The sequence below is a fragment of the Periplaneta americana genome, chromosome 1, assembly GCF_040183065.1.
Source record: "Periplaneta americana isolate PAMFEO1 chromosome 1, P.americana_PAMFEO1_priV1, whole genome shotgun sequence".
NCBI classification, from domain to species: Eukaryota; Metazoa; Arthropoda; class Insecta; order Blattodea; family Blattidae; genus Periplaneta; species Periplaneta americana.
The window spans coordinates 177,929,909-177,948,084 of record NC_091117.1 but is presented as its reverse complement, the minus strand read 5'-3'; the positions used below and the strand labels follow the sequence as shown (position 1 = coordinate 177,948,084).

Here is an 18,176-nt window from a genome sequence, read left to right as displayed (position 1 = left end):
TACCAGTTACAAAATCACTTAAAATTGTAGTATTTATGAGTATCGAAATTCGAAACGAAGTTGGCAAAAGAAAATTCAACCTGCAAACTAGAAAATCACCACAATCCACTAGCATATGTAGTAATGGGGGAAAAATGGTTAGGTTTCACCCTTAGGGTATGAAGTAAGCTGACCCGAACTATACCAATCAGAGGTCTGCATCGGACGTTTTCGCTGAGCACCAAGTAGTTCGTAGCATAATCTGATAGGTAGCGCACATGCATGACGGGTAAAATTGTCACGAGCGATAAATCCTCGAACGGTATAAGCCAAGCGTTAGACATTCGTTCTTGTTACAGTGATGAACTGTGTGGTAACATCATAGATGTTTATCATTTCAAAACTTTGCAGTATTTAACTAACCTCTCCATAGTACAACTACAAAACTTGCTTTAAAATGTAATATAAATATTGTAGGTAAATGTAACCCCCCCCCCCCCCCACAGGAGTGATTTTGTTTTTGCCACATCTGATAGATGTTATTAGATGTAAATGTAATTATTATAAACGGAGAGTACAATCACGATAATGCAAGAACTGTATCAAGTTTTCTAGTAATAATAATAATAATAATAATAATAATAATAATAGTAATAATAATAATAATAATAATAATAATAATCTCTAATAATTAGTGTATCAATCTTTGCGTCTGTAACAGTTGTGCAGCATGATTATTCGTTTTATTATATTTTCTGTGACGTTATCTCTGTACTAATATTGTTATTAATCTACTGCTATATCAATAATATGTTGTAAAACGTTTCTACATTGTCGCAGTATATAGGCGGAACACTATGTATGGACCTATCATATTATATATGTGGTAAATCAAATATTGAATAATTATTAATTAGCAATAATAACTGTATATCGAAGTTTTTCATACTATTTTATTTATAACTTCATGGTCCTGTTTTGGTACGTTCCATTGACTGTTCCATTGAACGTTTGTCATAAACGCAGAAAATAAAGCCTTATTTTTACCGTGTGAGCAAAACATATGTGTATCTTATCTGTCGCCTTCCATACAAGATAAGACATGTCGGTGAGATGACCTTGTACTGTGCTTCTATTTATTATGAGCGTATCACGACCGATCGTATCTCACTCGAGGGTGCGACACTCGACCGAGTTCAAGCGAGCGATTTAACTCCAATGCAGCACTCTGATACCAATGATACCACGTATTATACCAAACATGCAGCTCTGGTATTAAACGACGCCGGAACTGTAGTTGTGAACGTGGGCACATGTGATGTGTACAACAAGGTGTGTGAAGCGAAATGCATCCGCATTGTGATACGAACCGGTTGCGTACTTACTGCGGTATATAAGAGTGGAACGCACGAGACTTGGTTGAAGCACATGCTGTACGAGTGGAGTTGTTTGAAGAGAGACAATGGACAGGACACAAAGAGCTTTGTGGGGGCTGAGGTCACGAGATTCGCAGATGAAAGATAGAGGCGACTGTGTTGTGTCCACATCCCTTCTGAATCTGAGACTTGTTTCCGGAAGAAACTGCTCCTCAGTGACTGATCCTCAGTGTTGTCCAAGGAAGGAGTTGTATCGCGGAACATAGGATTCAGTAAATGCAGTACCTATTAAGTCTGGGTCACAATAAACCGGGAACGGAAACGGAAACGGAAACGGAAACGACGAGAACGAGAACGAGAACGGAAATGTTACAATAAATATATTTAAATATGAGCATTTAAATACATTTATTTTAACATTAACATATATTAGTTAACGCATTTGACAATTCCATGATACGCAATTTCTGAAGCCCTGAGCATCACGTTCACAAACAAATTATGCAAAATATGTTTCTGAATGTAGTATTCCTTCATCATTCTATTACTATTGAATAATTTACAGTATTTTTTACTGACCAACTGCAAGCATTACATCACTTTTGTTCTAAAATACCGTCGGCAGTGCAGAACAAATCTTGTTCCATGTTAAAGAACAATATGATATAATAAAGTCGTACATACCTTCCTCGTTAGAAGATCCGGCGCCACGTCCCTCATGCTTCTTGCGGAGTCTCGACAGTCCCATAACCGGATTGACTAGAGTGGCAGCAGTACCCAGAATGTCGTCAATATTGGTATGGCTACCGATAAAGAGAGGCAAATTTTTGGGCCTTGACTTATTCGACTGTCCTTTGGTGGGCCTTGATTCCGGTTCTTGAAGATTGTCGTAAGGTGAATGTCTCCCAGTTTCCTCTGTGGGCTGCGATTCTTTCCCAGTTGAAGAACCTGTAGGAAGATTTAGTGGAAATTTTGGCACTTTGCTTCCGGAGGTATTGTCTTTTTGCTCCTTATTATTTTCAACTACTTCATCTTCAGAACTTTCACTGGACGAACTTAGTTGTTTAACACCTTCTGGGATATCCCCTCTGCTGCTCAGCCACCAAGCCTTCTCTCCAGACTCTTGTCGTCGAATCTTATAAGGAAAGATCCTTGTATTGTTTTCTTCAAGTTTCTTCTCCTCTTCCTGCAGCTTATTAACGGAATGATTACTTTTTATTCTTTGAACTCCTTCAGGTTGAGCACCATTGTTATCCAGCCACCAAGGAAGTTCACCTGATTCATGATGTCTGATTTTATATATTTTTCTCTTCGTTTTCTCTTCTCCAGATTTCTTGCCATCCGAATCTGAACTCTGCAGCTTGTTTACAGAAGAGTTACTCTTTACCTTCTTAACACCTTCAGGTTTTTTACTGTCGCTGTCTGAATCTTGGAGCTTGTTTATTGACGCATTGCTCTTTATCCTTTGAACGCCATCTGCTTTCTTACTTTCTCCGTCTGAATCCACAAGTTTGTTGATAGAAGAATTGCTGTGAATTCTCTGCACTCCCTCAGGTATAGGGGCATTGTTATCCAGCCACCACGGCAGTTCTCCTGATTGTTGATGCCGTAATTTATTAAATTTTTTCCTCGTGGAGTCTTCCATTGGTGTTTTACCAATATCATGATCTGACTGTTTTCCTTTGTTTAATGAGGTGCTGCTTGGTGTCTTCTGTATGCTTAGTTCTTTATCAGTTCCCTTCACTTTACTATCTTTAATCTCTTCGTTATCAGCATTAAGTAATTTGTTTATTGATGAATTACTTTCTACTTTCTTTATGCCTTCAGGTACCGAGGAATTACTGTCAAGCCACCATGGTAACTCGCCAGATTGTTGGTGCCTGATTCTATGTATTTTCCTCTTAATCTTTTCTCCACCAATTGGAGGTTTACCGGCATCAGGATCTGAATCTTTATCCTTATTTAGCGACACATTACTTGATGTTTTCTTCACACTATTTGTCTTCTCTGTGCTGTCTTCTTTCGAGGATTCTTCAGCCTTATTACCTGTATCACCAGCTAGTTTATTTATGGAAGTATTGCTTTCTATTCTCTTAATGCCGTCTGGAATAGATGCGCTGTTATCCAGCCACCAAGGCAATTCTCCTGATTGCTGATGTCTGATTCGATGTATTTTTCGTTTCACTTTATCTCCCCCAATAGGTGGTTTTGCAGCATCGGCGTCAGAATCCTTAGTTTTAAGTAATGAAGAACTGCTGTTTGTTCTCTGTACTCCTTCAGATTTTCCTTCGGTCTCATTCTTTACAACGTCAGTCTTTCCATCCTCGTCTTTACAATGGAGCTTGTTTACTGAAGAGTTGTGAATTTTCTTTATTCCTTCAATAACTTCGATGGGAAGTTCTGCAGATTTGTTGTGTGAAATCTTGTGAATTTTTTTCTTCACTTTCTCTTTATCGTCATCTTCTGTTTGGCTATCTTGTTCATTATTAACAGATGATGCACTGGAGACATTTTGAACACTATTCAGCTTGCTACTATCCGCCTCGAGTTTATTAATTGAAGTATTGCTCTCTATCCTTTTGATACCTTCAGGAATATTTGGATTGCTTTCGAGCCACCACGCTCGTTCTCCAGATTCCTGCTTCCTAATATTGTACTTTAGTCCGATCTTCTTGATGTCATTTTTGTCTTCTTTCTTTATCCGAGATTTTTCTTTAACGTCTGAGAGACTGTCACTGCCGCTATCTTGTGATACGATCTTTCCAGTTGTGTCAGGTTTCTTTGCATCGTCCTTCGCATTCTCCTTGTCAGACTTATTGAGAGACTGATTGCTTCCAGTCCTTTGCAGCCCCTCTGAAATGTTCTCCGAACTGCTACTCTCTTGCTTTCCTCTAAATAGATTTGTCACTGGAGCAAGAGCGCGCATCAGGAATGATTTCGATTCTTCCGTTTTGGCAGGTTTTGGACTGGACGGAGATTTGGGGGGCTTATCGATTGAAACCGATAACTCGTCTGTCGATGACGCTTTATGGGCTTCAGTTAGAGACGCATTCTGTGTATCTATCGTTGTAGGAGATTTTCGACTTCTACGGCGGATGCTGGACGAACCTAGACGCTTCATGGTGAGGCCTTTATTTTCATCATCGCTACTGCTGCTGCTGCTTTCGGAAGAAGAGGTGGTTTCAGTGGAACTGGAATCAGAGTCGGAATCAGAGGACTCTGCTTTTTCTACTCGAGAAGACGAGGAAGACATTTCTTTGTTAGCATTATTTATATCTATTCGAGATTTAGTCCTGTCTGGACTTTTATGTTTTAACCTAATATCACTGTCAGTAGTGGTGGACGAAGGCAATTTCGATGTAGAACTGCTAGGATGTAATTTTGTTAGGGATTTAGTTGTCCGTAATGACGATGTGTCGTTACTTACTACAGGCGGAAGGGACTGCGTGGAACCATCTTCATAATAATTTTCGGAATCGCCAGAACTAGTTGAATTGCTTCTTTTGAATTTTCGTTCAGATTTCCTGACTTGTCTTTGTTTTTCTTGATTTTTCTTGAATTCATCTGCCTGCAGAGCATTTGAAAGTTCTACGTTGAGAGGTGACTTGCGAAAGTCTTTGTTGGCAACGCCAAGTTTATTGAGGGAATGCAAGGATGAGGAGGTCTTGAGACCTGGAGTGTTAGTCTCAGTCTTTGGAACGGGTGGCGGGAGTTTGGATGAAAGAAAATCGGATGGAGTTTTCGTCTGGGGAGAAGTTTTCGATAAGGGTCCCTCGTTCGACGGCGTTTTTGATAAACTTGCCTCGCTCGAAGGCGTGTTCGTTAGAGATCCTTCTTCAGATGAGGCTTTGGAGAGGATCTCTTGTTTCGAAGACTTTTTGTCAATCGCTCCTTCCGAACTGAGAGACGCAGATGATGCAGACTTGGTCTTTAAACCTGCCGTAGTTTCCGCTGTCTGCACGGCGCCAGTCGGAACAGGAGGTTTCGTACTCATACTCTTGAACGATTTCGTTCGTGTTAAAGCCGCAGCTTCATTTCGTACAGCACATACATCCTTGGAAACGGACTCGTCAATCGAAGGAGTTCTTTCGTCCGATGAAAGAGAAGCAGATGACGAAGATTTTGACTTGATTCCAATAGGAGTATCCGTACCAGATTGCGACGTGATTTTTTCAGAAAAATTTTTTACTGATTTCACTCTGCTTAAAGGACCCTCTGAAAGTCCATTAGTTGCAGATTTCGAGCCGTCTATAGAGGACTGTTTCTCTGATGTGGTTTCTGAAGACAGAGACGCAGAAGAACTATTTCTTGATTTTAAAAGTGCTTTGTTTTCGATGGTTTGGTCTACGTCTGTTGATACTGGAGGCTTTGCGTTCATATTTTTTATCGACTTCACCCGAGTTAACCCAAAGCCTTCTGTTTTTCCGTCAACAGAATACTTTGATTGAGGTGTTTCAATTGAAGAACTACCTGTAACACTTCTTGTAGATACTGTGCTGTTGCTTTGCATAGGTGCAGCCTTAGAATTAACGTCCTTTCCGGAAGCTACCCTTGTTAATCCTATACTTTCCGCTCCTGAAATTTCGTCCTTTTTCTGTTGTGAGTCTGTCGATTTGGTTTCTTCCTTAGAAAGTAATTTTGTTTTTGAGGCAATACTCTCTTTCTTTGGATCGCTAGATGCATTAGAACGAACTTCTTTGGATTCTATTATTTTTGATGAGCTTGGAGATTTTTCTTTCAATTTTTCGACATCTGTTTTCAATGGTTCCGATTTCTTTGTACCGTTGACATCATTATCTGCTTTCCTTTCCGAGGAACCTACGAGACTAGACTGAAATTTTTGGCCTGGCAAAACTGCATCTTTGGTAACGTCCTTGCTTAGTACTACTTTGGAGGAACTATTTTCAGAAGTTGCATTTGCTGAGACATTATCCGAGGACTCTTGACTTAGGGAAGGCTTGCTTTCCTTCTCATCGCTTTTGCTCGCCTCTTTGTCGCCCCTGGTGGAGTAAGTGTACCGTGACGAGTACCTTGACACCGGAGAGTAGCTACTCGCTGCACTAGGATACCTATCCAGATACGTAGACCAGCGAGAAGACACACCGTATCGCGACAGCCTGGCTGTATCATCCCCGCGATCCGACTGGATCTCTTTATCAACCATTTCTGGCCTCGCCTTTGGCTTTGCTATTGTCTTCTCTATCACCCGAGCCAAATCAGTCCGCCGCGTTCTGATATAAGATGAGGTGGTCGAGGGTGGCGTTGGCGATGTACCTCGCGTCACGACAGTAATGAACGTTGTCTGCGTCACTTCCTCTTCGTTTACCTGTTCATATTTCCTTTGTACCTCCCCGTCTTTGGTTTCTGGTTGTGCATTTTCACTATTTACTTCAACAGATGATGTTGTTCCTTCATTAGGCTTCGACTCTTCCGAATCCTGTTGAGAATTAGACCTGCTGAGTGACCTTCCACTGTAGCCAAGACTGGAGAGTCCAAATATACTCGGCGGCTTTTCACTGACGGGACTTCTTATGATATTGGAACCGTATCTAGAAGAACTCCCAAACCGCAGTGACGTTGGCGTGTGTACGGGTGTTGTTGCAGGAGTGGATGTAGTTGAGGAGGCCGTATCAGGGGCGGAATCCCGACTGGTGGAACGACTGTAAGAACTACGACTATATAATCGATATGGCGAGAGAGAGCTGCTGTAGCCGATGCGATCAGACTTTGCACTCGCGTCTGCCGCTCCTGCGGATGTAGATGTCGGCTCAGGGCTAGATTCCCTATTTGACTTGACACTGATACTTCTCCCTAGCGATCTGTGGCTACTTTCCGTGTCGTCCTTATCCCGATAGCTGGACTGCAGCGAGGAATCCCTGGTCCTGCCAGGGTACGTCCCCGTCGTGTACTTGTCCCTCAGAGACATACGTTCGTTGTCCTTGCTGTCCCGGCGCTCTGCGACTTTGCCAGTGCTAGACGAGTCCTTCCCGCTGTCTTTTGAGTTGCTCAGGTAACTGCTTGACGATCCCCGACTGTAGCTAGATCCCAGGAACGGAGATCGGTAACTGGAGCCGGAGCTGCTGAGGTAGCTGCTGCTCCCCACGCCGGAGCTGAGCCCTCCCGAACTGAGCCGTCGCCCGTATCCTCCACTTCCGCCTCCATCATACTGAGAACAAGTACAAAAACAAGTGTTAGTTTATGCCATCTTGGAAACTTTTGGTTTAAATTAATCAGATATTGTCACATGAAATAAATTTAGATTTTCCTGTAGTTAAATTTTATTGTAGTGAAGTTATTGGGTGTTGATGGAGTCAATTAATCAGTCAGGAATAATGAAGGACAGATAAAATAAAGTTCTATGAGTTAGTAACATTGCAAAAAATTCTTGGGCTCAATTAACATTTATGTGATATCCTAGCCTAAAAGTCGTCTATCTTACAGAATTCACACTGGCCCACTAAGGGGACTAGAAAAATTTAATTTATAAAGTGCCATGTAGATATGAAGCTCCCCGTTCTAACAAAAATACAAAACTTTAACATTCAATCATAAGTCTATAATAACTGATGTAGGCCTAAAATCCGTACTTTTGTGTTACAAGAAATAAAATATGCACAACATGAAAGCCCTAAATTTACTTACTTACTTACAAAGGCTTTTAAGGAACCCGCAGGTTCATTGCCACCTTCACATAAGCCCGCCATCGGTCCCTATGCTGTGCAAGATTAATCCAGTCTCTATCATCAAATCCCACCTCCCTCAAATCCATTTTAATATTATCCTCTCATCTACGTTTCGGCCTCTCTAAAGCTCTTTTTCCCTCCGGTGTCCCAACTAACACTCTATATACATTTCTGGATTCGCCCATACGTGCTATATGTCCTGCCCATCTCAAACGTCTGAATTTAATGTTCCTAATTATGTCAGGAGAAGAATACAATGCGTGCAGTTCTGCGTTGTATAACTTTCTCCATTCTCCTGTAACTTCATCCCTCTTATTCTGAAATATTTTCCTAAGAACCTTATTCTCAAACATTCTTAATCTCTGTTCCTCGCTCAAAGTGAGAGTCAAAGTCTGTGGTCGTGCCAGAGAATCAGTCCTATTCCGAGGCTTATTGTATGGATTCGTAGCAAGCTGTTTTTTACGGTGATGTGTTATTAGCCCTTCTCCCAACCCCCACGCTGCAGGACCACCCCTTATCGGCTGTCCACGACTGCTTGTTCAATATATTCAAAGCTACCCTCCATATCTGGAGGCCGTCTCCTCTATCCGAAATCTGGGGACGAGCCACAATACATGGTGAAAGCTCTAAATTATAGGCCTATATTTGATAATTAGAACATTATTTAAAATTAGTTTGTGAGAAAGATTTCAAATGTATGCTCTCCACACGAAATAATATAACACTGTCTAATACTAACAATATTTAAATATTTTAGTGTCACAAAAATGTTTGGCTAATAAATTCATTTCCCGTTTTAAAAACGTTATAACAGAACAATAAAAACAAAAGACATTTAACTATAAGATCTTCTTCGTATGTTCTGTGTGCCATGCTTAATCGAGTCCTTTCTATAGCAGAGACCTTAAAAAGTACCTACATATACTCAACACCAGTGTATACTGTATAAACAATGAGCGTGAGGAAATAAATAAGAAATTGAATGCAGAATAAAGTAAAGTAGTTATTTACCCAACATGATTAATTTTGTATCACTATATTATGAATAGACGTCCACCGCTATGAAGTAACAGTTAGTATACCTGACCGTGAAACGAGCAGGCCCGGGTTCAAATCCTGGGTCGGATAAGTTACCTGGCTGAGATCGTTTCCGGGGTTTTCCCTCAACCCAATAAGAGCAAATGCTGAATAATTTTCGACGCTGGACTCATTTCGCCGGCATTATCACGTTCATCTCACTCAGATTCTAGATAACCATGACAGTTGATAAAGCGTCGTAAAATAAGCAATTAATAAAATTATCAATAGACCCACATATACAATTTTCAAATACCTTTCTGAAAGAGTTTTAATGAATTGATATCACTTTAAAAACTAATGTAGGCCTATTTATACACCTACGACTTATTTATCTATAGTAATGTTATAAGAGGTCTGAGATTTGCCGATAAATCCAGACCTCGAGTAATATTTATTAGAACTATTTCGTGGATAAAATAAAAACATAAATAATATATCCCTAAAATTCGCTCACATTATGTTAATAATTGTATATTTATGAATACTTAACCTATTCAGACATTGTGAAGTCGAAATAGATGAATAATGATTACTGCAATAAAGAAATTAAATGTTATTCAGTAATACCAATTGAGAAAAGCGAAATACAGGTTTAAAAATGTTAATTACATGTAGGCTACTGCTCTTTTCTCTTGTTATTTTAACAGAAATACGTTATCATTGTCTGCTGAAATTATAATTTTATTAAACATTTTATAGTATAATTACAAATAACCTGATTAATACATTAATTAAATGAACAATTGTTATGTATTGGTGTCATTTTCTTTAGATGCAATGGACACAGATTAAAAGGTGAAGATGTAGATGTGGAAGTAGGATTTCGTACTTTATTTAGTACAATGGATTCATGCTCATCGATTTACGTGAAAACAGTTGGCGACACTCACTAAACAAAAGAACGACCATGCGATAAATTGATAGTGATAAATCGAGCTGCAGAAATTATCGCGATGTATGACTGTGATTGGTTGGAATTCAGAATTTCATTACATTTCATAGGTCGAAAATGGAATGACGTCATATAAATGAAATAATCTATAATAATCTCACTAGAGGTTTTGATTTATATAGAGGAAATCAAAACTCGAGTGGGATTTAATTGACTATTACACGATTAAAAGAACAAGCTGCGTTAACTCGTAATCTCTACTGTAGTTTGTTTCTCACATCCTCATACAAAATATGTGACTTCTAGAGCAGCCTTTAATAGTTCCGCAGTCATGACTATATGTAGAGTATGCGTTTTTCATCCAAGCTGTCAGTGGTTAAATTTCCGGCGTTTCCACGGAACAGGCTGTTTATCCCTTATCATGTTCTGTCTTGTGTTGTCTCAGCGGTGGCCCTGTGTCGTATTGACCATCGACTAGGGAGACCACAGTACTTTCTTGTCAGTTGTTCTATCAAAGCTATACCCTCACCTACACAGCATTGGATTGTAAGTCAATATCAAAAGAAGTTAAAACATGATAGAGAAAGAAAAACCTTTAACATATCTTATAAATTGCTGTCTTTATTAACTACGATATGTTCGCGGAAACTCATTATGCATATTTTATTATGTTATGGCATAAATAATATGAATTGACGTAACAGTGGACTCATGAAACAAAAAACGAGCAGAGCTGCAATAAAACAGGAGTACCAGGAAGATCTGCTTCATCTCAACTAACATAATCAAACCTTGAGCATTTCCTCTATCATCATAACCCAGAATAATAACCCTAATAGCAGCCACCGACGCCATGACCTTCAGAGAATTTCAGAAGTGTTATTCGCTTTAAAACAGTCGTCTGTCGCTTTTACCCTCAAAGCAAATGAGAGCATATTAAAACAATTGCTAATAAAAGTGGTTGTTTAGTTGATTGTGGATGTAGGCCTACATCACCTTGGCGAGGGGGCCTTGCACTGCTGTTGACTCGTATCCTTGACAACCGATTCTAGTTAAGCGGAAAGCCGGGTCAACGACGATCAGACAAATGGCTTGGAGATGGACAGCTGTTATGCGCGTGCGGCGTGTGGGTTTTGTCAACTGGGCAGGAGGGCACCAATACCCAAACAGACTATTATGAGTCGGTTTGGCTTGTGACGTCATGGCCGACAGAGTTAATTTACATCTCGTCGCTGACACAGCAATAATGTCCACGAACTAACCACCGATTAATTTCTGCTTCTTGTCGACGACATCATGTAAATCAGAGCGATTGGCTAATGAACAAGGAATTACGCCACGTCTGTGTTTCAGCGCTTGCAACTGGTCTTCCATGCAGACGGCCTGTGTTCGATCCCCGAGAGTAACACGATAGTAAAATTCTTGTCACACTCCAACATAACTTTGTTTATGGATTCAACCGCAGCAATGATTTAATGTCTTGCTTCTTTACGATGTTGGGGTAGAAGTAGCATGAACTGCATCCTTTACGTATCCCCAAAGAAAGAAGTGTGGTGACCTGGAAGGCCAAGGGCGATATACCTGTAGTACGTTGAATCCAAACGGTATGGTAGATGGTCAATTCAGAAAAGTCTACATAACAACCTGTACAATTGTGAAATTACTTGATTCATTTTTGCAAGTTGCAGAGTGCAAAACTATTTATGCTGTGAAGTTGCCATATTTCAACAACGTCTCCAATGGAAACAGAACGAATACGTTTTCTGGAACTTATAATTTAAACCTTTGAGAGATCGACTATCAATTTCTCATTAATACTTACTTAGAAATAATCATATTATCATTTGTCACCATCATTTTGACACACGGTATAACAAAGAGAATAGTGCATTTTTCTGATACAAAGGTTTTTACAGACTACAATCAGTACCTTTTCCATTATGTGTTATATTTTTAATTTAATATCCTTTAGACGTCTCTTAATAAAAAAGAGGGCCTCTCATATGTATCTTACCCGAGTGGATTCACTCGTACGTAGGAATAAGGAACAAAATGTGTTCAGTAGTTCAGGAGAAATTGCTATAAGCAAACACACATAGCATGCCAAAAGTCATCTCGAATTGATGAGTGGAAGAAAAAGTACATTTCCGTGATGAATGTTTAGATATCGATTTCTCTTCTTCCGCCCTTCTAAGAATCACGAAACTTTCTTTTTAGACTTCTTATAATGAGAGAGTGAAAAGAACAAGCAGAACTAAAAACATGCCTTTTGACTTGAGAGTGAATGAGTTCCCAGAATGAAGCCGCCATGACTAAAAGAGCAAAGGGTTAAACGTCATTTACCTGCGAAGTTGAAGTAGAGAGTCCACTGTCAGACGTCTTGCTGCCCGCATAGCTGCTACTACCCCCGCTATAGGACGAACTCAGACCACTCTTGTTCCAGGGCACCTGTAACATAGCCGCATTCAGTTCGTGAACCGCTCCTCACACTTCTTGTCTAGTGCTGCTACACAGGTGAAAGCATGCTAGGCATTTCAGAACTGTACTGTGTATCTGAAATATGGAAACCTAATAGTGGTACAACCTACCCTCTCGAAGAGATTTCCCAAAGCAAGTGAACTATCATCACTTTATCTACCGGCTAACTGGTTTATTTTATTGTCTGACAATTGCAACATGAATAATTCTAAACAAAACAAAAAAAATAGAGCAGAATTATCGAAGATTAGGCCTAGACATTGTTTAATATTAAGACATTTACTATTATTCATTTATTACTTATTAATTCAGAAACCGGAACTTTGGCAGAATGCCTTTTTAAATGTGTTAAATCTATCTTCATTTTGAAAATGAATTTGTACGAATTATACCTTTGTGATTGAAACGTCACAATTTTATGTTGCCCTTTTCTGCCTTTTTAAATATAAATGCCTAATTTACAAAATAAATGCTTTTTTTGCCTTTATTTGATTGTTTATCTATTATCCATTAATTTATTACTAAAATTACCTACAGGTATATTTTTATTTATTTCTATAACCGCTACAATGAAAGTGACTTCACCGAATGTATATTATTGTGTTTCAGTCAGTTCATATTCTCTTTCCAACAATGAGTGCTGCCGTGCAAAAATGTACAACAGTAAGCGTTTTAATTATCGCTTGTGTTTATTTGACAAGGCAACAATGAGTGCGGGTCTAACGTTATTTTTCTTTCCGTTTTCATTGCGACGTTGTTGTAGCTAGCTAAATATTTCATATCGCAACGTATCAGTACAACCCTAGATCATATATGTAACAGATATGCCGAGCTTATAGGCTTTGAGGTTAACAACTTTGGTCAGGTTTACTACGCTGCCATCTAGTTGTTACATAAGGAGTCACGTCATAATTCCCATTTGAATTGCATTAGCGACTGAGCTGCCATCTTGTGTTCGTTTACGGCAGACGGGTGGCGATCCTGGCGGTTGTTCTCTTCAAAGTGCTGCCGATTTTAACTAGCGAGGAGTTATCTGTTACATGTATGATCTAGGGTACAACCAAACACAAAAATGCACTTTCCAAGGCTACTGGGAAGAAGATTTCTTTGCTTCCAACAATAACTGCAACATCGAGTCGAAAATCTCAATTTGCATTCGACTTATGTAAAGCTTTTCTTGCTGCCGAAAACCCTTTGTGGAAAGAGCAAGGTTGTGGGTTATTGCGTATTTTAGCTACTTATAATGTCTTTTTGCTCGCCTATTTTATAGTCGCGACACTGTTATTCCCGGCGTGACTCCTCCTCTTTGCTTACGTCTTAGGAAGTCAAAGCTCTATAAAGGCTAGGTAGGTAGTATCGTTCGCCATTTTCGTTCTTTCGTTGCCGAGCTACCACACGAGGGATCTTTTTGCCACACCGTTAAATATTATCATGTCTTAGCTCCTATGATAATAAATTAAACGCACTGTAATTCAGCAAATAATTGAGCGGAAAATAACGTCCTCGTGTGCTTTCTGAGAACGCCAACGAAAGAGCCAAAATGGCGGGCGATTATATATTAAGTATTTATCCAGCCTTGGGAAATGCTTAACATCTTCATCAGCGAATCACAAGACGCACACGTTTAAATGTAGCCGACATGCAACGTGATTGGCTACCGGAAATTAGAGCGACGGGACTACAGCTATTTATGATGCCTTTTTGCCTGCCTATTTTAATGATTCATAATGCCTAAACTTCCGGTCTCTGCTTATTATTTCTCTGTGAATTTGAGACCGGATCCATTAAAGATATCTGAATAACATACGTCTAGGATTAAGCAAACAAAATAGGTATGGAATAGAAATCCGTTCCCTAGCTATAACTAACATCGCATTTCCTGTCCTTGTTTCTCTTTATTCTTCCCTCGATCAGGAATGATGATCAGAATAAAAACAGCCAGTGGAAGCACTCCAGTTTGAACATTAACAGTAATTACACTTTGTTCAACAAGCAGTGATTTTCGGAACTATGCAGCATCACGTGAGCTTGTTGCTGCCGTCTGGTTTTGATTTACTGCCCTCGTGTGGAGCACGTAGTAGTAGAACTGCAGTGCTCGCCAGTGCATTTATCTTCCTGCCTACGTTCCCGTGACGTCAGCAAGCAGGAATAGATCTGCAAACTGTCCAGCTGGCACCGCGCGCGAACTCTACACCAGCTCGGGACTGTCTCAAGGACCGCAATTCTTTCAAGCAGCAAGCCACGACCCGTTCACGGAAGTTGTGTCTTTGCGCGGATAGAAACCTGTCAACTCTAGAGACCACCGATGATTGTTGGTACACATTCTTCGTCTAGTTGCTCTTTCTGTTGTCAGCTTAGCTAATGACGCTGAACGGCTTTCGATGTAGCTTCAACTTCGTCATCACACTCATCACAACCACCGACATCGCCGTCATTCTTCCTCTTCTTCTTTAAGTACTGAACTCCGAAGTCAGTTGTATTTCCAAGTATCTGAACAATCTATTTCTTCGTAGTGTTTTTTTTCCTCTTCATTAAAAATTTAATATTAATTTCTGATGTCAACTTACATGCATTTTTGTGTATATCTATCATTTAGACTAAATATTTCCAATTAAGGGGACACTCAACTTAAAAATTGCAGAAAAAGTGTCATAGAAATGAAAAATTACATTTATACACTAATTTACGTGACAGAACTAAATCAATACGCAAAATTCTTCCCCTATTCATTGAGAAGTCACAGTCAAATGCACAAAGCCAAAAAATAAGAAATGACAATTAAAAGTGATATTTCAATTAATGATTGATTAAAAATTGAAATATTTTTTTTATTTTGAAAAGTATTGGATCTAATGAGCTGAGATTTTGCATGTTACTTTCCATGTGTATATTAAACTTTTTCTCCAAATTTGAAGAAAAAAAATTGGTCAAATAGGAAAAAAGTTCCAAAATATAGTTGCGTGTCCCCTTAAACTGGTGTAACCACATCGTTATTGTAACAACAAATTAGTGACGAAGCTCTTCAGAGACTTTTGAGACTTAACCTTCCCCCTCCCCCCCCCCAAAAAAAAAGATTTATTATACCTAGTAACGGCATAAGTTGGATGTATAAATTTTTCGTCAATGGAAGTTCACCAAACCTTTTTTGTGAGAGAGTTTTACTCGACAACATTGATATTGACTTCCAGAGCCTTAACGCTATCATCAACCTGCATCCATTTATCCATAATCAATTCAGTGTCCCCATATTCACTAACATGATTAAGCATGCCTGGAAGAAAGCTTCTTTTCCAGTTAAATGTGATGCCTTTGAAGCTCTTGCCAATGTTATCTGGGACACTGAAGATTCGAGTTGCTCAACTCCCAACTGCAGAAATGCATCTTTCATCCAATGTGCTTACTGTCGTTTACATTTTGTGCTTAACGGATTTCTACATCAACACCCACAAAGATGATGATGGATGAGTGGAACAGAGAAAAATTCTCTCGGCACTGGGATTTGAACCCGGGCTTTCAGCTCTACGTGTTGACGATTTATCCACTAAGCCACACCGGATTCCCATCCCGATGTCGGATTGAATCCTCTCAGTTTAAGTTCCACCTCTTGGGTTCTCTCTAGTGGTCTATCCTCATGCACTGCGTCATAGATGTATGATAGTGGCACAATGTCCACACACATGTGCAGAGGTGCACTCGTTATGAGTGACTAAGTGGCCAGGATCCGACCGAGTAAGCGCCGTCTTAAATCACTAAGTGATTATTATTCGCATATCATATATTATTATGATGTACCGAAGTACAATGATATTTCCATGCAGAAATTCTGCGTCATTTGGAGGTCATACATCTATGACGTAGTGCATGAGGGTAGACCACTAGAGGGAACCCAAGAGTTGGAACTAAAACTGAGAGGATTCAATCCGACATCGGGGTGGAAATCCGGTGTGGCTTAGTGGATAAAGCGTCAGCACGTAGAGCTGAAAACCCGGGTTCAAATCCCGGTGTCGGAAAGAATTTTTCTCTGTTCCACTCATCCATCACCATATGATGACGCAGAATTTCTACACGGAAATATCATTGTGCTTGGTACATCGTAATAATAATAATAATCCACAAAGATGTTTAAGTTTATGTAAGGACAGCTAAAATTAGTAGAATAATCATTATTTATAGTTGAGTTTCCTTCCGTTCATTATTATACCAATATCTAACTAGGCTCATAAACATTGTATAATTGCACTATGAGCAGCTACAATTTGTACCATAAACATTGATTACAGCTGAACTTTCCATCGTATTTGATTTTATACAATTATCAGTCAGGCGCTTCGCGAATATCATTCGGGTTAACGCGAGATTCACAAAGGGAAAAATTAAGCATCGAGGTCCGAAATACCTGCAAGATTTCAGAAAATTCTGGGATGAGAAACTATATTAAAATAATAGTATTAATAATATAATTTTTTTATATATTTATTTATTTGTATTTGTGTACTGGTCAACAGCCGTTGGTCAATTCTAGTCCAGCAAATAATAATAATAATAATAATAATAATAATAATAATAATAATAATAATAATAATAATGTTCATATACGGGTATGGTGGTCGAACTACTCTTCACCTGTTTATGAAGCCGAAACATCATAACGCAACAGGTGCTGTTGGTCCATATAGCAATCTGTAAAAGGCACTCAGCGTATCTAGAATGAAGAAGGCGCTGAGAATGGGGTAATGTGTAACCTTCACGGTGAGACAAGGCTCTGAGCTGTCCGTCACCTGGCAGCCCGCAGAGATAGATGCAAGTGATTCACACACGCAACATTATTATGAGTACCTACACTGACCTAAAATTAACTGCGTGACAAAGCAACCAGCAGATTTCACGGAATTGAGAAAAAAATACGTTGTAAAGTTCAGAGAAAATCCGTGTTGCATTCCGTAGAATGGAGCGCAAAAAGTTGTGGTAGAGTTCCAATCGACCTTAGGCATTTTCCTTTGTGTCTACAACCATGAAGCCACAACGCGTCCTGGAAATTCATGAGAAAGCCACTATTCCAAGGTGAGGACCACGATTTGTTAATTAAAGTCCCGCTGACTTCACTTGTGTAATTTGTCTGTCAACTGGATGTAAAATTTTGATTATCTATTTAAATTGTATTTAAACTACAGATGCATCGGGAACTAGAGTTTTGTGCTCATATTTTTTAACGAAAATTAAAAAAAAAAAAAAAAAAACATCCAATTGTAGGTGTTTATGAGGGCCCAGTGACTTGGATATAATGCCTTTGTACAAAGAAATGCGAATGAAAAGGGCACTTTAATACTGAAAGTTGAAAATGTTTAAATGACTCAAGTTGTAGGCTATTCAGTTATCATTATCATCAGTATCATAATCATTATAATCGTCTTCATTGACAAGAATTAGGACGTTCTGGTCTTATCTATCTCATTATGTACTGAGAGCTAAATTGTGAAAGCCAACTTTTCGTTATTCTTCTAAAATTTTTTATCAAAATAGATCGATATTCATGATTAATTTCAGATTACGATTGTCAGTCATTATATATTTCTATATTAAGTTACTTTGCTAGGAAATTTTTAAAACTAAGCTCTTTATATATATGTTCATTTCTGATCTAGAAGCGGGCATCCTGAAATATTTTTTTCGGGACTTTAAGTAGTGAAG

The 18,176-nt window shown here is 39.1% G+C and overlaps 1 protein-coding gene across 6 annotated transcripts in view; it reads right to left on the bottom strand.

Moving 5' to 3' along the window:
• Positions 1–18,176, bottom strand: part of Fhos (Formin homology 2 domain containing) — a 758,651-nt gene that overhangs the window by 592,916 nt on the left and 147,559 nt on the right. For all 6 annotated transcript variants that reach the window (XR_011333454.1, XM_069833164.1, XM_069833173.1 and 3 more), the window contains exons 2-3: positions 12,354–12,458; positions 2,040–7,521 (exon numbers count right to left, since the gene is read on the bottom strand). Coding sequence is in view for 5 of the 6 variants with exons in the window: in XM_069833164.1 (XP_069689265.1) it covers positions 2,040–7,521; positions 12,354–12,458 (5,587 nt within the window). In the remaining variant the exon portion in view is untranslated. The remainder of the gene's footprint in view (positions 1–2,039; positions 7,522–12,353; positions 12,459–18,176) is intronic.